Below are 21,715 nucleotides of genomic sequence, written 5' to 3' on the forward strand. Positions count from 1 at the left end.
TTTGATAACTGGCTAGATTTTTCTAAAAACCAATTCAGAAAAACGTTTACAAATCGTGTTAGTCATGACGATAACCCTATCAAAATGCTTACAAAATAAATCATTTATGGATGGGGCAAACCTGACCTGGCAGCATTCTGATGCTGTGACTAGGATCAGCGTAGCCTAAACAATGCTGCCAGGTTATGTTTGCCATGTTCTCATGCTTTTCTACAATTAATATTACATTAATAAATGTTTTAAGTTGTCCGTTTATATTATAAATTGATTACGTACAACTTTTATAAACAAAAGGAAAACCACCCAAACCTTTTTCAGGATGATTTCCAAACAAAAACAAATTTAAAATCCATATGCATGCACAACAGTAAAAACATTTTTTTTTTTTGAAAAACATACCAGTTTCTTTCAATGATCCAACAGCTTGTGCAGCTTTTTTTATGACATCCCTTGTGCTATCAACTGCAAAAAAGAAAATAAATTCAGGAAGATGCAAGTTTTAACAGAAGCTTACACAAGAGAAACATTATTGCATAAGTGTGAAATGAAGCCTGTACTACTGTTATGAGAGAAAGTATGTGGGTGGGGGGGGGGGGGGGGATGGCTTTAGAAATTCAGGAATAACTGACACATGAAGACAACTAAGAGCTAAATAAATGAGAGATTACTAGAATAATAGTGCAATCTTAATTTTATGATTTTCTCCCCATCTTATGATTTTAGTTCCGTCAATTTACTATACGAGTCGTAAAAATGTACTTCAGATAGCTTTACACCATACTTTAATTCAAATTATTAAAATTTGGAATAGTCACACACTTATCACCAAAAATTATGATATAATCCCAATAAGCACTGTAGAGGAGAATAAGTAAGGTATTTTTTAATGTATCTTTTAAAATTTACCTTCACATTTGTCTTTATTAGTAATAGATTCTACAATTTTTTTGTATTCATCAGTTTCTATGCTCAATTTCTTTTCATTTGAAGATTTTTTTTGAGCAACATCATCTTCATCAGGTTGATTTTTTTCTCCAGTTTCTTTATCTGAATTGCAAATTTTCAAAATGTCTGATGATACTGTGTTATTTTGATCTTGTTCCGCTTGCTGCAGAAAATTGGAAGAAAAAAAAGTTAAGCTGCTAAAATGTTTAAGGGAGAAAACAATTCAATAAATAATTAACACAACATTTGATGACCCAGCATATAAATTAATTATTCACGGTAAAGATTTGGAAAGAATAAGTAAAAGCAATCATTGCAAAAATTGTACCAACAGGTTAATAGGAACTAATAAATGTTTTAGCCAAAACACAGAAAGAATCTGTTGTCTGAAGTCTTGCAGCAATGAACAAAAGTTCACAAAGAAAACTTTTAAGGATGCTAGGACAGCAGAAAGATTTTAAAATAAACTTACAAAACCAGTTCAAGATTGATCAAGTTTTTTGCAGCAATTAATGGCATACATTAAAATAAAGGAAAAAGCATTTGAAAGTAGAAAATCTAAAACGAAAAAAAAAAAAAAAAAAAAAGAAATCCAATCAAGTAAAGGAAAATAGAGTGACCATTTGTGAAAAAGTAACAATTCCATTTAATTTTGGAACAAATATCTTTTATTTTGTTAAAAAATTAATTTAACCAATATAACAAAGTCTAAAGGACTAAAAAAAATGTGTTACAACCCCAATTTTGTTATAAGATGAATGACACACAGTAAAGCACTAAGGCTAGTTGAAGAAATTACGTCATAGGCAAAAATTTGCTATATATGGCTTTGTAATAAAAAAGTGCAACTGTAAAAAAAAAAAAAAAAAAAACTAATTTGTATCAACAATTTAGTTCAAAACTTGCGAATAAGACAAAATAGCTAGCTTTGATTAGCCAACAAAAGCAGCTTATTATACTTACAGTAAGAAAAACAAATTCTGAATTGAAACTACCATTTAAAAACCCGTTTTTACATAGTAGCTATAACAAATTTATGCTTTATGAAATGGTAAACTACAAATGAATAAATGTACATGAAAATATTTATGAAAGTAACTCAGTTCCTTAAATCCCTACACAGATTTAATTAAAAAAAAAAAAATCACTACATGTAATAAAAATGTACATTTTAAAACCCAATACGTACTTTGTCTTTGATGTAATTTTTTAAACCAATCTGTTGTAAATGAAATGCAGCTAATTTTATAAACATCATGTAGCGAGCACTAGAAAAAAAAAATAATTCTTTTTCAATACATTAATTAACAATTTTCTATAGTAATCAGTGATGTTCCCATCAATTTTTCTGAGGGTATACTCCCAGTAATTCATTGTGCACAATATATGTGTACCCCTTGCGTATTGTCAAAAGATGTTGACTTATTAAGTGTTAAGAAATATAAAGAAATAAGGTTACTTGTGGGAAAATGTGGTTAACATAAAATTATTTTTGCTTTAGGAGAACTTAAAAATACGATTATAAAATCAGGAATTATGAAGAAATATTTTTGAAGCTTGAGGGTATACTCTATACGTCTAAAAAATGTTTGAGAGTGTACGGCGTATATGGAGTATACCCGATGGGAACATCCCTGATCATAATACACATTTAGCTAAGTGGAAACTTTTCATAAATGGGGGGGAAAGGGAATGCTTTAGAAAAATAAAGACAATATGAACAACCACCTACAGTATTTTCTGGATCTCACAAATATACATTTATAAAATAATTTTTTTCAGTTCAGATTAAGCCACAGTGTGACGGATGTAAAAAAAAAAAGATTAGTCAGAATGTTCTCATTTTACCATCATGAAGCAGAAAATAAGCTAGAAAATTGGTACTAAGATATATAGAAGCAAGAGGGAAAAATGTGACAAATATTATGTGTATGAGCTAGACAATATTGCTTCTCCTCCAGAAAAACATCACTTCAGATACATCAAATTAGTATTTAATTTTATTTCAAAAATGAAATTATTAAAATAAGAAACAAGATAATCCAATTTAAAGTAGCATTGGTTAAAATAACTTCCATTTTTCAAAAAACAGGATGCAAAAGAATTAAAACTGAAAGCATGGCAAGCACATAATTTTCGGCGAATAAAAAAAATATTTCTCCCCTCTCTTTCACTTTCTTTTCTTGGCTTCCTTTTGTTGCCACAAAAAGTATGATACACAACAGCCATATTTTCTGGTGAATGTTTTTGGATTATAAAACTGCATATTTAGTGTAAAAAACCTGAAATTGACCTTTCTGTGTCGGGATGTAGACATTAAAAATTGGTGCAGATTTTTCACCACTGAATACTAGAGAAAAGAGATTTGTATGAAAGCAACATTACTTACTCAACAAAAGCATCTATTAGTTCTTGTCTCAAGCAGCAAAGTTTATGTCGATGATCCCGAGGAAAACCTGCAGCTTTAGCATCCTTCGAGGATTCTTCATTTTCAACTAATAGAAGAAAACACAAATGTGGGAGGAGATATTGAGCCAACAATGTTTAAAAAAAATTTTTGTGGATTGAGTAAAGCTAAATTTAGAATAGGACAACAACATTAGTTATAATTCAGATTCATATTACAATTATTCAAATATTGACTAAACAAAAGTTTATTAATTTTATTTTGTGTAATTTACATTTCAGCTTTTTGAATGTCTACACCAGATTAAGTATAGATATATTTAAAAATAGACTCCAAACTTTTATTTTTTAAAACACTATGTCAATTTTATTCTAACTGCAACAGTATAGCCAATTTTAATGAGAATTAATTTGTTTAAATTAACATTTTCATATTCTCGCCCCAAACTAACAGTAGGACATCTTACTGTTCTTGGGTTTAGACTAGTGATGTGCTGGATAGTTAAAAAAGTAGATCCGCGGACACGGATCATTAGTGTAAAGATCCGCGGATATGGCTCTCAATTTTTTTTTACCCAATTCAACTATCCAAGAGTAAAATTTGTTACGGAAGGTATTCCCATCAGAATAATGGCAGTTTCTTCAAAAAATGTCAACTGCGGCAAAAATATAATCAAGACTATGATTTACTCTTTAAAGAAATCTCCATTAAAATTAAGGGAGAGTTGGAAAGAAACAGCCAGTGCTGCATTAACGCTTAGATGGAGTGTGAAAAATTATTTCTAGTTTATTCGGTAGATGTTGGATACAGGAGCAAGAGCTGCTACTGGACAGGCTAGAAATAATTTTTCGCATTTTATTTCAGCAAAAATGCAGCGCTGACTCATTCCACTGAACTTACTCCTACCGACAAAATACAGAGCCGGGAACACCTTTACAAGCAGTAAATAGAGTCACTTTTTTTGAAGGATGCCGAGAAAAACAAAAATGAAGAATAACAGAAACCCCAAATCAACTTTTTCTCATCTTCCGATTATGAAATCGCTAACAATCACGCGTATAAAAGCTTAGAATTGCATTTAAAATTTACTTAATATTATAGCTCCTACTGTATATAAGTTGGAAGTTTCAAATAAATATCAAACGCAGAAAACAATTATTCAATTTCTTTCAATTAGAGCCAACATTTTTGACGTACAGGTAAATTTTTACTACCATAATTCTGAAAAACGTTTAGTCGGTTTTTAATTAATATCTCCGGTAGTAAAAATTCTACAAAAACGAGGCCAAGCTAAGAACACTTTAGATCAAGTCACCTTTTGAACGAAAAATGAACTATCAAAATCAGTTCATCTGTTTAGGAGCTACGATGCCACAAAAAAGACGCACTGATACATACTTTTAAAACTTATTTCCCCTTCCTTTTTGCAACGGGGGGGGGGGGGGGGATACAAATTGGCTTCTGAAATGATATCTTATAATTTAAATAGGGAATAAAACCTAATTTAAACGGAATTTAAGAGTCTTTTATTCAAAAATTTAAAAGATTTAGAATAGATATGATCCGTTTAAGATCCGTCAAAAAAGTAACGGATACGGATACAGATCTTTATTTTTCCTTGGATATCCGCGGATATGAATAGCTGGAACATCACTAGTTTAGACGTCTTACTGTTGCTCTGAGGCAACAATATATATAACAGCCAAAACTGATCGAGTAGCGCTCTTGACATCACCAAAAATTCAAAATATAGTCTGCTGTGAAATTATAAAATTATATTCTAAACGAAAAAGAAAAGGGTGAAAGTTATTTCTCGATAAAATAGTCTGTTTAGTTTTCAGTTATTTCATGAAAAATGAAGGACAAATTTTTTAAAATAAATATTCAAAAAGAATAATGAGTTTAGTTTTCATTTTTTTAAATATCCTCTACCCTTTTTTGTCAGTTCAGCTTTTTGTGGAGCAAAAAAGATTGGCGAAATTTAGTTTCGTTGATGAACGTTGGTTCTAACATTATTTTTAGTCCACATTTAAAAAAAATTTCCGAAATTTTCAGAATTTAATTCATTAATACACGCTGCTTAAAAGGGAAGTGAGACATGAGGCGGTTAAGCACATTCTACAATATCCATGTTAAAACATGAAACAAAACATCTAAAATTTTAATTATACATACTAATTAAAAAATTAATATCTGGAGGAAAAGTCCTTAGTAGATCAAGGATGTAATGCCTTCCATCATTGCCAATAATTCCCTGAAATAAAAAATAATAGATGAAACACTCTTTTGGCTGTTAACTTTGAACATTATGACTTAGTTAACTTTATTTTACAACATTTTATATTCTTTTAAAAGAATGCAAATATTTTTTCTTGCATGTCAGTTTTCAACAGCTTCTGAGACATGCACTATTTAGCATTCTAACACTTGCTTACTGATGATTAAGCATTTCTTTGTCTATTTACAACTTGTAACTTTCATGTTTTTTGAATACAGTCAATTTTTCAAGTTGTTCTAATGTTAACTATTTTTATTGCTGTTTTTCCCATACTTATACTTAAGAAAACCTTTTCACCAAATTTCATATGAATTTATGTACATAATATTAATGTTGATTCAATTATTTCACGCAACAAGCTTTAAAAAAAGTATATTTAATAAAACCTTGATTTTTTCCGCTCACTTTTATCAAAATAAAGCATAAATTTTAATATTAAACTAACAGCCAATAACATCTGAAGATAACAAAACTGCATGAAAAAAAATTTATTATTATTGTTTTTCCTATTAAAAATTTTAAGCAATGACTTAGAAAATGAACATATATAGTTGAGTTCTTTTTCTTGCTAGTAGGGGAAGGGGGGAGTCCAAGCAATTTTTTAAAAAAAATTCATATTTATAAATTTCAAAAAAAATTTCATAAGTTGTGCATTGAATTATTAAGAGCAATATTAAATAAGAAAATTTTTGTTAATACCTTGCACTCTACTGAAGAGCATAATTCCACTTCTTCATCTTTCTCATTCAAAACCCTAGAATATTAAATACAAAAATTATGAAAGTTGAATTCATTGCAAATTTAAGAGTGACATTTTTATCATAACCATTGGCTGCAACACAAATATTATTAGTGTCATATATCAAACAACACAGCTACAAAAGATTTAGATAACATCAAAATATTTGAAATACAACATTTTCCCCAAATTTGCAAATGCAATTTATTTTTTCAAGTACTTTTCATATTTTTATAGAAATGAATCTGGAGTTGGGGGCCGACATCAAGGTGGTGGCCCTAAGCTATAGCTTGTTTAACCTATAGGTAAATCCAACTCTAGCTATAGCCACAAGTTAGTGTAGTAACTAAACAAAAGGTACGCCAAGTTGTAAAATTTGTGTTAAAAACTGAAAAAAAATAATTAAGTGTTTCAAAACTTTTGAAGTGTGTAACAGCAAGTTTAAAACATAGTAAATTACTTATTAACCTTTGGGTTAAAAATGTGTTTAATGGTTCCGTTTTGGGTCAACATGTGGTATGTAAGAGCTAACAAGCCAAATAAAGTTCTTTATTTAATATCTATTTCTAACATACCAAGATAATTCTAGAGTGAGAATGATATATTTCTATTACTTAGTTAATTCTTATAACAATGGTTTTTAAACAATTTTTTTTACTTCAAACCCAGCATTCTTATTAGAAGAACAATATGGGTGAGAAAATCACTTCTGTCGAAACTAGAGTGAGATTTTTAAAGATTGAGATTGATTTTTTTTTTTAATCCTATTCAACTTAAAAAACCATGAGAAAAATCATGAGAAACTCCTGCATTGAAATATTTTCTTTAAAACTGCACGATTCTCACGCTCTATCAGGAACTCTGTTCCAACCATTGATAACACTAGAAAAATTAGTATTCCACCCTAGATTATAGTTAGAATTGAGACTGAAGCTATGAACTATAAAATTAAACAAAACATTCACTCATCTTAGAAGTGTCAACAAACAAAGTCAAAAAACAGATTATAGATGGAATTGAGATTCAAGCCATTAACTCAAATATCAGAAAAACTTTCATTGATCTCAATAATGCCAACAAAAAAAGTCAATCCAAAGTAGTTTTGCCCTTTTGTGGAATTTGTATTTAAAATTTTCTAACAATGATGAGAAAAGTAAATTATGTAAACATGACACTTTTTCTAATTAGAAAACAAAGTAGTAATTATATTAAGTTTAAAAATTCAACCTTTAAATATAGTAATACAGTCAATGACTTACATATGAGGCAGAATTTTCAGTGGCTGGCCAGCTTTGTTGAGCTGCAGAGATAGGAGGAAAAGAATTAAAGAAAATTAAAAGTGGAAATTAAATGAAGTAATTTATTTGCTATAAGTAGAAATTCACATCTATCACTGATAAGAGTGATTATCGTAGTTTGAAATGCTCAAATGCTTGGAATAATAAGCTGCATTTATATAAAGTATCTCATCATTCAACAACACCATTTCTAAAGCCATTTTATATAATCATTAATAAATGGAACATGATTTGAACATGAAATTCTAGTGCTTCTATGAAATATAAATTTGTACAACAATTAAAAGAAATAATCTTACAGGTAACCTGTCTTAAATATGTTTTGGCTCAATGGGGTTAATCTTTCATGAGGCCACATAAAAATTATGAAGGAACACAGCAAAATAAGACAAATCCAATTCCAATAAAAATTTTAATGCCATTTTGTTCCCATCAATTTTGTAAGCAAAAACTTTAAAATTACCATTTCTAAATATTTGGGATGAGTAAGAACAGTTTTTCCAAAATCAACTGATCCATACACAACAGAATGCTCTTGCTCCCTTTCCAAAATACCTGAAACATTGAAAAGTAACACACCTTCAAAAATAAATACATCACACAGAATAGGTAAAGATACCATAAAGGAGAATAAATATAAAATGAAACTTAAAAAAAGCATTATCAATAAGGTAGTTAAAAATTCATGTATGAAATACAAGCACATCCAATTCATCAAACATGGGTATGAGTAAGCGACACCTGCAGCACAAGTTATGGATCTTTTACATTAATTTCTTATTAAAATTAGAGACGTACCGAGTAGCACTTTGGCCGAGTAGCCGAGTACTCGGCCTTTCACTACTCGGCCGAGTACCGAGTTACCGAGTACTCGGCCTTTCACTACTCGGCTGAGTTACCAAGTACCAATTATGTTTTAAGAAGAACCACCGACACACATGTGATGAATTTTGAACTTATTGGAATAGTAGTATAGACCTCCTTGTCCATATAATAGTTTTTAAAACTAAATTCCTGCTGAAATTTAATTACGCATTATATAAGAAATTTTGTTTGTGTCAAAAATTTTACAAAAAATAATTTTTAAAATTAAAAATAAATAAATAAAAAGTATGACTAATCAAGTTGGAATTAAAACAAATTACAGTAAAATCCCTCTAATGCGGACACTAACAGGACAAATTTTTTTGTCTGCAATATAGAGGTGTCCGCAGGACAGGGGTTTAATAATGTTATTTGCATTGGAACTGGGGAATTAAAAATTGTCCGCCTTTGAGGGGTGCCCGTTAGGAGGGGTTTCACTGTATACCAATCAATTATAGTTCTAGTCCGCCAAACATAAATAATTTTTAAAGCAGATAAAACAAATGTGCAGGAACACTCCAGACACTTTCTAATTCAAGGGTTCCCTTTGTTAACAAATTTTGAAAACCACTGTTCTACACCAGTGCTTTTCAACCTCTTTTTAACTCGCTGACATGGGCGCCCATATGCAAAGTTGCAAGGGGGGGGGGCTCAAATATTTCCCCCATGGTTTAGCTGGATGTTTTCCCCATGGAAACTGATTTCAGGGCAGCTTAGAGTATTTAAAATTTGACATTTTTAATAACTTATTCATTAATGGCTGGAGAAGAAATATTTTTACTTTTTTGCAAAGAAAAAAATACTAAAAGCATGGAAGTTCTAATTTCAAAGGGGGGGTCGAGTCCCCTCTTGCCCCCCTATACGGGCGCTTTTGCTCGCTGATGCATTTGGCAGGCATTATTCATCTACCCAGGTCGATTCGCAAAGCTGATCTGTCAAATGGGAAAGATAGGGATCTCCTGACACTCTCTTTGCATCTCATAGCCATTGCAAGAGGGAGGCATAATAGTCTCACTAAAAGACAAAAAATAATCATTCTGGGGGTCAGATATTGCTGAATAATGATTGTAACATGTCTCAGTGGATTTTTTTAAAAGCTTTTATGCTTTTAATCTTTTTTTCCCTTTTTTAATTTAAGAAATCAGATTTTATACATTCATAGCTTCAAATGTTTAAAAAAAAAATTGAAATTGTAAGTTTTCTAAAAAAATAGGTGTCCTAAATATAAAATCAACAGTCAAATGCTCAAACAAAACCATTTACCAGGAATGATCGATTGCGCCGTGACTCGATAGCCTCTATAATCGATGACTACTGTCCCCAAGGTATATAATCCATCAATATCAACAGCATTATAAGCTTTAACTCCTTGAAGATCATTGTTCTGAAATAAAAAAAAATTTCAAATGCATGACACGAGACATGTATGATAAAAGAGTGCAATAAAAATATGCAGACACTAATTACAAATGAATAAAAATACCTTAAATATAAGACTAGATATAAAAAACAATCAATCTATTGTTTAGGCAACAATTTAAAATAAATGAAAACTTAAAGTAAAATAGATCACTTTTATAAAAAAAAGACTAAAATTTACCACACAGACACACAATTTTTTTTTTGTAAGAAAAAGATTTATTTGAGAATCTACTTTAGCTCAGGTGAAGAACAAGCAAAATATAAATATTTTAGTTACAGTAAATTAGCTTCCAAGTACAATAAAAAAAAAATATTTTTTTAAAATAATACTCATTAAATTGTTCTAATTCTGTTTTAATTTGGCACTAGTTCAAAAACTAAAAAGTAATCTGCATCACTTTATATAACATCCAAAACTTGAATGATAAAATATTCATTATTTTATAATCCTAAAAGAAAGTAATTTCTTTTATCCTACTTCATTTGATAAAATTTAACTCATTGATGCCAATTCTAAATTCTCATACTTCACAAGAATTTTTAAGTACTTACAGGAGCACTATATGCAGCAGCATCACCACCAACTTCCTTATAGTGATCACGTACATCAAACCCAAGGCTAAAGAATATGTTATTCCATATGAACATTTGCATCCTATGGAAAAGACAGTTTACAAAATAAGTTTTTCACTAAGGGGATACAGAAATCACACAACACCGCAAAATTTTTGCTTTTAATTTCAAATGAACTTCAAAGAATTTCAAATTGAGAAAAAGCTTTCACTGTGAAAGACTCTTAAAATCACATTTTATCAAACTCTTTGTCAAAGCATTCTTAGCAATAAATGTGGCTTGACAATGGGTGCCTCCCCCCCCCAACTCCCAAAAATGAGAAAAATACCTCTCAACACCCCCTAAAAATTTCAATGGTGCAGTCTACACCATGATCCCCCCCCCAACAGGTGGGCACCCCTGGGCTTAACCACTGTAAAAGAATTATAACTACATCCAGCAGCAGAGGTTAAAGAAAAAAAATGAATTATAGACAAATAGACTTTTTTCGTTTCCTTTTCTACAATGCAGCTTTTAGCTGGAAATGCAATTATATTTCATTACAGGAACAGCCCAGAACCCATCACAAGGAGGTGGCTGCATTTTGTGTTTCATTCTGTCATCTATTCATCCAACCACCTTATTTACATATTTACAATTACTGTTGGAAGGCAAGATTAATTTTATTCTAAATGTTGCAAAGTAATATCATTTATATATTATTTAGAAATCTTGTTTTGGCAACAGTCCGAGTACTACTGTTATTGTTTATGTTCTTTCGGTATGTACACCCATTGCTTGCTATTCAGTGATAAGAATTGTTTCGTTACGTTAATTACTAAATAAAATGTATTTGTGTTCAATATTTGTAACAATTACTGTATAATTTTAAATAGGGTGCTAGTTTTGAATGAAGGTTTGAAGTTTGACTTCAGACCTTGTCAGTTTACCCAAATAAGTCAGTTTTGGCCTCGATGATCGCGAGTATAATTTCACATCAATCCATATCTTGCCTTTTCCTTAAATACTGATCTACCGATTCACTGGCCAAAGTTGTTGTTCACTGGCTCTATTTTTGTAGACACGAAATTTTCTTCTCTGTTTTTGAGTTTCAATCATACCTTTTGATATATTTAAGGGGGAGGAAATTTTAAATGCTGGCGGAACTGGGGGTAAACTGACTCACAAACCTGTTTTATAATACTTTCAACAGCCAAACTGTGAAAGAGGAAAATTTAATGAATTATTGATAAAGTTTTAGCCGTTTTTGAAAAATTAAACTGTTATTAACTTTCCCAGAACTTAATTGGAGGATATCGAGGCTTTTAAAACCAACTTAAAAAGTCAGAAAAAGTATTTGATGCATATGTCAATATATTAGGGTCAGTCAATAAGTTACAAGTGAAAGGCTACAATCTGGATAAACGAGGTCCTACTGCATATAAAATACAATAATAAGAATTGTAATTCTGTTGTTGTATAAACGCCCTCAATTGTGACCATCTAACAGAAATGAATGATTTGACACACTGTTGTGTTTTCCTGGCAATGCAGGTAAGAATGAAAAAACATTGAAACCCACCCCTACCTTTATGAAATTCTGGACATGGGCCTGGATGCATCAGACCACTTGATCATGAAGGATGTCATGTTTGGTTGATGTATATTGAGAAAAAAAAGCAGATCAACTTAGTAGCTAATCAGCAAGCTGATACTTATCACTGGATTTCAGTTCCGATAAATATTGTACAGTGTCGATCTGCAACTTTTTCGAGACTGGGTTTTTGAAACTGTCGCCCATACCCATCCATTTTCAAGTTTTTGTATCAAGATTCAACGATAAAAACACAGAAATAGTGTGACTTGCTCCATCCCAGACTTAGACAAAATGAAAAGCTTTTTGCAAACAGAAATCCTAACTGAAAATGTTCTACAAATAATTTTTTTGCCAAATTCACCCTTGAATAAAGATTTAAGTTTATATTCAAATATGAAAAAGACAAAAAAAAAGTGCCTCAGAATCATTAAGACATTTTTTGACATAGCATGTAATTTATGCTCATTTTTCACCAACTGAAGAAAACAGCCTCAATCATTGGTTTCTGCCCAATATCAATCATATGATCATTTTTGTTTTCATTTTGTGGTGAAAAAGTTCATGTACATCTGAAACTACCCTCCAGTTGTGAACTAAGATAAAGTACAAGCTACCTGCTTTTTACTTGAAAATTTTATGAAGATATTTGATTTAGTAAATAAAACAAAAACTACTCACTTAAAATTATTACTACTCGCTTAAAACACGCGTTCGTCGATCATAATGGACTGCTCCATCCTAGACCTTGTACTTATCTCATGTCTTGAGTGGGGAACTAGGTTTAGTCCTGAGATATGCAAGTTGTGTGAAAAATTTCCATAATACCCATTTGGCGTAAGCTAAACCACATAAGTCCACTGTATATACATATTACTTTTACCCGTAGTAGCACAGAAAATTGCAATTAGATATTGTCACCCTTCAATTCTTTTTTTTAAAAAAAAGAGACAATTGTGAAAATACTTTATAGATTGTATACATTTTATCTTCACTCAAATTGCATAGGAGCTTAGCTTATGTATCATTTCCCTTGCTTCATGAAAAAAGTTCAATCAAAGTGCTGGTATGAAACAGTTTTGATCTATCTTAACTAAGTTTATATTCATATAATGCCCTACAAAAGGTTATGGATTTTAAAGACAATAAATGCAATAAAAATAAGAAACTTACTTTGTTTCTTCGCCAGGATTTAATGCCATAACATTTCCATCAACAACAGCCATTGCACCTCTGGTCGCAGCAGTAACAAAATCACTATGCACTTTAAAAATAGCTCTCTCACGAATCAATCTTTCAGGTAAAGTTTTCCTGGGCAGTTCTCTGGTAGTTTGCAGTTCTTCATTCCAGTCTCTAGTCTGACCAGGGATGTGTTCTTCATAACCAAGTTTTGCAGAAAAAGCTGTTGAAAATGCAAATCTTAATGTTTTGGGAATAACTTGGGTTACAACTTCCTATTTTCTTCAAAAACGTAAATTAAATTATTAAACTGTTTTAAGTTTTCGTTATTGTTTTAAAAATCACACTAAAACACTTTCTTTTGAAATTGTTTTTATGTTTAAGCTAATAGGCAAAAAATGAATGTAATTTCACCAATCGCACTCATTAAGTGCCAAAGTCTCCTAATTTGAAAACTTTGTATTAAGATTTCTTTCCCCATCAAGTCAGATAAATACTTCGAAATTGTTTTTAATTGAATAACAAAGTGCCTAACTTTTATTAGAATTTTTAACAAAAAGTTTGTAACACAAATCATTTTTTTAAAACTAAATTTAAGAAAAGTATATTATATTGCATTATATGAAAAAAAAAGAATTCTCAAAACATTATTTGCAGTAGCCTAGAAATATTGAATATAAAAGATCTTTCTTCAAGTCATAACAAACAAGGGTCAAGAAGAATAATTTGAGAGGGTTTTACAGCTTATTTACAATTATCTCAAAATGGGAGACTTCGCTCTTTCTTATAGCAGAGCAAGCCAAGGCTAAGCAAAATTCAGTCTTCGCTCATTTTGCAAGAATGAACTCCCCTCTGACCAGTGGCAGCTCATGCCTTGAAAAAGTGAGGAGGCCAGATCATGGGTACGCTCGCACGATAAGTATTTAAACAATTTCGGCCAGAATTTTTGAAGAATGTTAAATAAAATCTGCTTTATAGCCTCTGTCTCGTTATCTATTGACTGACCCTAATGTGTACAAAACAGATTAAAAAGAACTGGACAAAATGAAGAATCGAGGGCACTCTTTTGAGGGACTGGTACAATTACTACATCCCCTGGAGCTGTTTGCTTATGTCTATTTTGTTTTGTTTTTTAATCAATAACCCTGATGTCGGATTATGCAGTACATGTAGATGGTGCTGTGGCATAAGGGGCTGAACACTTCAGCTAATTTTTACTTGGTAGCATAGCTAACAATAAGAGAAAGAGAGATGGGTATCTATTTCCTAAATGTAAAAAGCAATAAGATGATGATTTCCTTGTTAAAAAGCATAAGTAGGCTAACCAGAAAGAAGGGATACCCATTAGGAATTATTATTACACAGAAATAAGTTAATATTAACAAACATACAAATGGATAAAATATATTTTAAAGATTTCTAAGTGAAAAAAAAATACAAATACTTGAACAAGATTAAATTAAATTTTTAAACAAAAAAACATATTTACCATCCTCTGCTCGAATAGAATCAATTGAATGTTCTAAATTAGGCGCTGCCCATGTATATATTTGATAAGGTGTCGCAACCCTCTCAAAGGGATGCCGCTGCGTTCGCTTCTTTTGAATTATGGAAAAATTTCTTTTAAAAGTAGGACTAACCTGCAATTTAAAATGATTAAAACATAATAAATTGGATAAACATTAAATTTAAAAAAATTGTAATTATTTAAGTTATAAATGGAGAAGGAAGTTTGATTGCTCCCAGTTTAGTAAAATATTGGGATATTTTCCCAGGAAGTTGTTAAATATTCATGCTTTTTGTATTTCCAAGAGCTACACATTGTTCTTGGAGATATCCAGGAAAAAATGCAACAGTTGACAAAAAATTATCAACTTTCTGCAGAGAAGAAAAAACTGGTGCCAAACCAAGTAACAAAAAAAAGTTTACTTCAGGCATAAAAAGATAGTTTCTTTAGACAGTAAAAAGTGCTGAAATTCTTTACTCAGACTGCTTGAAGATTCTCAAACATTAAATTACTAATTGGTAGATACAAAATTTGAATCTCTGACTCAAACTATAGCAGGCTTGAAGCCAGCAAGGCAAACTAAGCAGAGGAAACAATTATACAAGCTCTCTGGTCCAAAAAATTAGCAAGTTTAGTTGCATCAATGCATCATCTAAATTTTGAGAGAAAGCATTACAGTGCTGAAACTACTGTAGCTTTTCATATTTACCAAAAATTAACCTTCAATTTAATTAGTTATTATAACAAAGCATTTTTGAATTGATGCTAATCACAGGCCAATTTTTTTCACTCAGCAAAAGAAAGCATAGAAAGTTTGAGAGAAAATTTTGAATGTTGAAAAATAAATTTTTGGAGCTGATCCACTCAAAGACATAGGTCTTACATTGCTATTAATCATTTTTACTTTGAAAAGAGTGGTGAAGGAAAGGATTTCAAACCTAATAGGAGTTTAACCATTCGGGGCAGGTTGGAAGGATTCCTGCTGAAATTTTTAAGATATGCTCTCTGAAAAAATTTTAGGCAGGAGACTCCCGCTGACAAAAGATTCAGTAATTTGTTATAATTTATTGTTGGAAGAAACACCCTAAATTGTAACAGTTGAAAAATATTGCAGTTTTCTCTCCCTTCCAAACAAAAAAATTGGAGAGGAGTCTCCTCTTGATTTAAAAAATTTGAATTTAGCCTCTATTGGCTCAACCCTAAAATGATCAAATAGCATAAAACTGGTCAGATGAGGCTCCTCTTTTTTGTAATCTAGAAATGCTTCAAGCATAAAGTAATTGCCTAAGCAAAATAAATGAATGAAAGTTTTAGATTTATTTCAACAATGGAAAGATTAGTTTATTTTTGTTCAAAAAATGCACCATTTTTGAGGTACATAGCATTCTTATGAAATACAAATGCAGTTGCATTTCATGAAGTTTTTTTTTTACAGAACTCTTAGGGTTAGTTCACATATTCTCATTACACACATCACAATTTAAAAAAAAAGAAAATATTACACTAAAAAATTAAGATATTTTCTCACCTGGCCAAGTAGGTCTACCAAAGAATGATAAACAAGCTTAGGATTGGCAGGTTTCGGATTAAATTCTTCATCTGTAGTTCTAAACATGCATACATAAACTTATAAATTCATACATTACAAAGATCGTACTAGACAAAAGTACTGCAAGTTGGAGAAATTGCAACATTTTATCGAGCATGAGACAACCAAAAAATTTTCTTTCCCAATTCAACTGATACTATTATGTGTTAAAATATTAGATTAGTAAGTCCAAAAATTGTGATTTTCCATTTATTAGTGCACTGTATGTTCGTTGAAAAGTTTTCTAAATCAAGCTGTATGGCAGTATTTACCAGGGATACTAGTAATATCTTTCATCCCAAAACAGAGGAGAGATTCACCTACCATTTGTACTGGTTAACTCCATTTTTTAAATTTTGGTACTTACACAGGCCCATCATTTCAAATTTTCTCTCAAAGTGGGGGAGGCGGGGGCAAGCAATGCTAATTTTAGTGGAAAACAGGTAAAACCACACCCATTTATATGTGAAAAGAATTTTTTTCAAAGGCGGGGGGGGGGGGGGGGCAGCAATTTACCCCCCTAAATGATGGGCCTGCCCTGCACTGACATCCCTATGTTTCTCATTGCCTCAATAGAAAAAAAATAAGCCAGTGCAACTGAACCAAAGAACAGCAGTCTCTTTTCTTGCATGGAATCCACAAAGTTTTGCAACAATTTTGTTATTTCATGGTTTCAGACTTCACTTATTGCCTCAAACTTCTTTCCTATATTAGCACACAAAAAAATCAGTTGAATTTCAAAAATATTTTGGTGGCTTATCTTGAAAAAATGATAAATTTCTCAAACTTGCAATACTTTTGGCAAGTAATGCACATTGCAATAATGCGAGTTTGAGCAACTGCACATAAAATACAAAAAACTACAGAATTATTCTAAACAAGACAATGAAATTTTAGTTTATAAATTAAAGCATATTCTCTTAAGCTTTCTGAATGAGGTAATTGTTTGTTTTTGAAAATTTATTAAACATTGTTTTAAAAAATCCTTTTGAAACAGATGAGACTTTAATAAGCAGCCATCTCTCCACCTCTATTAAGAACCAATTTTCCACTGATTCCCTCCCCCTCATATCAATGTAAAGAATCCTCTAGGAAACACAACACAACCTTTTCTGTAAATCTTCTTGCTTTTTTACTCTTTTACTCATGGAACAATGTAGCCAAATTTTTAAGAATTCAGGGCTTAGAATATTTTATGCCTTTTAGACACCGAGAGTGAAGTAGAGTATCTGATTAGGTTTTTCGACAAGTAGACCCTTACAAGGTCAACCCCCCTCCTCCACCAGAGAATCTTCATATAAAACTTTGTGTTCAAACTACAGAACAGGCAAGATGCAAATACGAGGGTTATTCGTAAAGTAAGGTCCAATTTCTTATAAAAAATAAACAGATTTTTTCCAAAAACTTTTATTTAATTCCTTACATGTTTCCCTATTTTTCTACATAGCCACCATATTTGTTTAAACATTTGTCATAATGTTCTACAAGCTTTTGTATGCCTAAGTCATAGAAGTCTGCCGACTGTGAGAATAGCCTGTTTTGAACTGTTTCTTTCACCTTGTCATCTGTAGCGAAACGCTTGCCGCTGAGAAACTCCTTTAGGTAGCGGAACAAGTGAAAATCACAACGCCAAGTCCGGACTGTACAGTGGGTGGTCGATCTGTTCCCATCCAAAAGATCTGATCAGATTTCGAGTGTGAATAGCAGATTGCTGTCACTCATGGCATTGGGGCCATACACTTCCCTTATTTATTGATGGATTTCTGCTGCTGGAACCTACCTTGCCGTCAAAAACTGAATCACCAACTGCAATTCACACTTGGGGGGCCGATCATTTGTTTTAAACTGACACTGTACAAAGAACACTGCGTCAATACCAATGCAAAATGGCGTTGTTTGATGAACAAGGCATGCCGGGAGTCGGTATGCATGCACGTTTCAATGTAGGCGCGACATTCAATCGGATAAGGCAATTTGGACCTTACTTTACGAATAACCCTCGTAATAATGCTTTAAGCAATAGAAAATTTTCCACATTTTGTGAATGGGAAGTAATTACACTTACTGGTTAATATAGAAGCCACGAGTTGATGCTGTAATATGAAGCCTTTTATCTTCCATAGTTACAACATACAGGTACAACAAGTCACCTGAAATCAAAAGCTGCTATGTATTGTATAGAAAAGCTTACATTTTTAAAAACCAGGAATAACAAAAAGTAAATTTAATTTTTATAGTTTAATTTCAGCTAACTTTTTAACATGTTATATCTTTGAATTCATGGAAAACTACATTGCATTATGCATTTAACAAATGCACTTTACACCTGGGTAATTTGGATGCAACTGCAGAGGAAGTACCAGTTTGAAAGTAGTATGCGCTCTCATTACAGAGAGCAAGTGCAAAGACATGCTTAATTTGCAAGATTTACTACAGTGCATATTAATCAAAGAATGTTCAAAACAATATTTACTTTGCAAAGCTTAAAAAATTCTGATAATTAACAGTTAGAATTCAAGATTTATAGCTACTCCATTTTACATAACTATCAAAATTAAGAAATTTGATTGTATAGAAAATAAAAGTGATAAATTTTAAATAATATCTTTACTTTAATTTAAAAATAATAATTAGTTAGAAAATACTGAACAATTAAATATCCAGAACAGATTTAATCATAGTTTAATACAGTGAAACCCTGTTACAACTAACTTTAAGGGACAGCAAATTTCGTTGAAATGGGAATCAAATGTGTACTGAAAATTTATTGTGTTAAAATGGGCATTTCATTGAATTGATATTCATTGTAATGGGATTTCACAGTAAGTACTTTTGAAAATAAGACTAGATTTCAAATTAAATGTTATAGTAAATAATTTTCTGAATAATTTGTTTCCATTATTGAAGAGTTCGACTAGTACAACAGAAATTTCCTTTACATAAAACAGGAATATTTAATAAGTCTTACCACGAAGTTTCCTCAATCCTGGAGGAGGATTCCAACCACTAATGGTAAGAACTTTCAAAGCAGGTAATACCTAAAAAAATTACACAGACATTTCTTAAACAATGATTAAAGCTAACTTATATATACTACAGCTCAACCCAGAAAGAAAAATTGAACTACAGCGGATACCAAGAGAGCACCAATAGATGATCCACTCAAATGTATCAAATTTTTCAGAAAAGTAAAGTGTTTGAACATAAGGTTTACATTTATTTCCTGGATTCTCAGCAAATATTATGCAGTTAATAATAAAAGTTACACATACACACAACAGTATAGCACTAACAACTGAATCATGTCAGTACTGAATTTAATTAAAATGTACAAGAGTTTGGATAGGAAATAATTGATTTATTGAAAGCAACACAGCAAAGGGAAAGTTCAAGTTACAAAGAATTAAGTTTTAAACATGGTATTAATAAACATGGTTAGGTGGTGGACATGGTTAATTTAATTCCATTAAATCACTCATAATAATTAGTTAAGTTAGTGTCATTATCTTAATTTCATAATATATCTACAATAATTATAAAATCCACAGTAATTTTTATTCCCTTTCTTCAGTCCTGTAAATTGAACTCATACAGTAGCTTTTTAAAATCCAATTATATATTGAGAATTTAATATTAGTTTTGAAATTCAATTACCAAAGAGTTTTCTCCCCCAACAACTTGTTCTGGCAACGACTTGTAACCACATTATGTCAATTTATGACGTTACGTTTAGATTTTCAAACTCAGTTTTCAATAAAAACCACAAACTATTTAGTTTTTATTGAAAACAATTACAAACTATTTAGTTTTTATTGAAAACAATTACAAACTATTTAGTTTATATAATTTCTATTTTTTTATAGAAATTAGAAAGAAAAGAGAGAGGGATGGAGGAAGAAAGACAAAACAACCTTGAGCAGTTCAAAACTAAGAATATCTGATGGCTGTTTAAAAAATTATACTAATTTCCCAATTAAAACACGGTAATTAGCAGGATAACAATTTTTCATAATTTGTTTTCAATTTTTTTTAATAATTCCACAAAACCTTAAGAGTATATGCAAATAGAATGGAAGTCTATATTTAACAAAGTGAATTTGAAGTGCCAGTCTCAATAGTAGCATTCTTTAGTTTTAAATGATGTATAACAGTTTTTGATTTCTCAATTCAACAAGCGTCTTTTTTTTTTTATAATTTTAAGCCCATAATAATAGAAAAACTAATTCTACTGTTCATAATTTGGTGTGTACAATATTGAGAAATCTTTGAGCAAAATGCCATTTGATAACTTAAAGCTTTTATACACAGAAATTGACCACATTAAGAAAAAAAGAGGGTATGCAATAATTACTTTTGGGTCTTTAGATTGAGGTTGCAATGGCAAAAGAGGCAATTCATTTACACCAGGTAAGATGTAATCTAATGGTGTACAATCTACCGAGTCAGGTCGACATTTTTTCTTCTCTGAAAGTAAAATTAAGTTTAATATTAATATGTTCAAAACAATATATTTCTGCCATTATGCATGATATAAAAACACTAAAATTTATTACTTAAGACATTTTTTGAAATATTTTTTTATGAGTGCAGTATTAAGCAACTGAAGTGATTAAACATCAAGCACTACATGAAATAGGCCAAATTTCAACAGTCTTATTTCTTCATGGTTTGATAAGCAACATACAGTTAGTGACATGTAATTGAATCAGTCACTTTGATAAATCAACTCCTCAACAACAGACAGAAATCCAGCATTAACATAAAAAACTGAATCAAGCGTATATGATTAATTGTTTCTCACAAACACCTGGTGCATTAGCACACAATGTGTCTGTGCCTTTTTTTACAAATTTTTGTTCCTTTTTATAAATAGTGAAAAAAGGGAGACAGGGTGTGGCATACTTTTATTCAGTTTTCTCGGGAAAAGCAAACACAAAACCAGCGAGGTGGAGAGAGACATATGAAGCTGTGTGAAGCAAAGAGATGAAAGTGGTCATTTTCAAGTTTTGAGTAAAACACATTGAGAGATAACGTCCTAGGTAGTGTTTCATTGAATTTCTTTTCTAAATCATGCTGTTCAGCAGCGCCTACCAGGGCTGCTAGTAATATCTCTTGCTCCAAGACAGAGGAGAGGTTCCCCCTCTATTTGTACTGGTTATCTCCAAATTTTTAATTTTGCCACTTACATCCCTTTACTTCTCACTGCCTCATATGTTGTCAACAGGACTTCTGCACTCTAGACTGTCACGATGTTGTAGCGTTAACATTGGAGCAACAAGGAACGAATTTCAAGAAATATAGGTAGTCTCATGACACTGAAAAAAAAAAGAGTATAAATTAAT

The 21,715-nt window shown here is 31.2% G+C and overlaps 1 protein-coding gene across 1 annotated transcript in view; it reads right to left on the reverse strand.

Moving 5' to 3' along the window:
• Nucleotides 1-21,715, reverse strand: part of LOC129221443 (clustered mitochondria protein homolog) — an 88,324-nt gene that overhangs the window by 52,279 nt on the left and 14,330 nt on the right. Inside the window, exons 5-20 of the mRNA XM_054855928.1 lie at nucleotides 20,725-20,837; nucleotides 19,342-19,411; nucleotides 18,439-18,523; nucleotides 16,314-16,392; nucleotides 14,768-14,918; nucleotides 13,273-13,501; nucleotides 10,506-10,608; nucleotides 9,795-9,915; nucleotides 8,131-8,222; nucleotides 7,629-7,669; nucleotides 6,330-6,384; nucleotides 5,528-5,606; nucleotides 3,335-3,440; nucleotides 2,135-2,213; nucleotides 907-1,108; nucleotides 400-462 (exon numbers count right to left, since the gene is read on the reverse strand). Of these exons, the coding sequence (XP_054711903.1) occupies nucleotides 400-462; nucleotides 907-1,108; nucleotides 2,135-2,213; nucleotides 3,335-3,440; nucleotides 5,528-5,606; nucleotides 6,330-6,384; nucleotides 7,629-7,669; nucleotides 8,131-8,222; nucleotides 9,795-9,915; nucleotides 10,506-10,608; nucleotides 13,273-13,501; nucleotides 14,768-14,918; nucleotides 16,314-16,392; nucleotides 18,439-18,523; nucleotides 19,342-19,411; nucleotides 20,725-20,837 (1,668 nt within the window). The remainder of the gene's footprint in view (nucleotides 1-399; nucleotides 463-906; nucleotides 1,109-2,134; nucleotides 2,214-3,334; nucleotides 3,441-5,527; nucleotides 5,607-6,329; nucleotides 6,385-7,628; nucleotides 7,670-8,130; nucleotides 8,223-9,794; nucleotides 9,916-10,505; nucleotides 10,609-13,272; nucleotides 13,502-14,767; nucleotides 14,919-16,313; nucleotides 16,393-18,438; nucleotides 18,524-19,341; nucleotides 19,412-20,724; nucleotides 20,838-21,715) is intronic.

The sequence above is a fragment of the Uloborus diversus genome, chromosome 4 (assembly GCF_026930045.1).
Source record: "Uloborus diversus isolate 005 chromosome 4, Udiv.v.3.1, whole genome shotgun sequence".
Taxonomy (NCBI): domain Eukaryota; kingdom Metazoa; phylum Arthropoda; class Arachnida; order Araneae; family Uloboridae; genus Uloborus; species Uloborus diversus.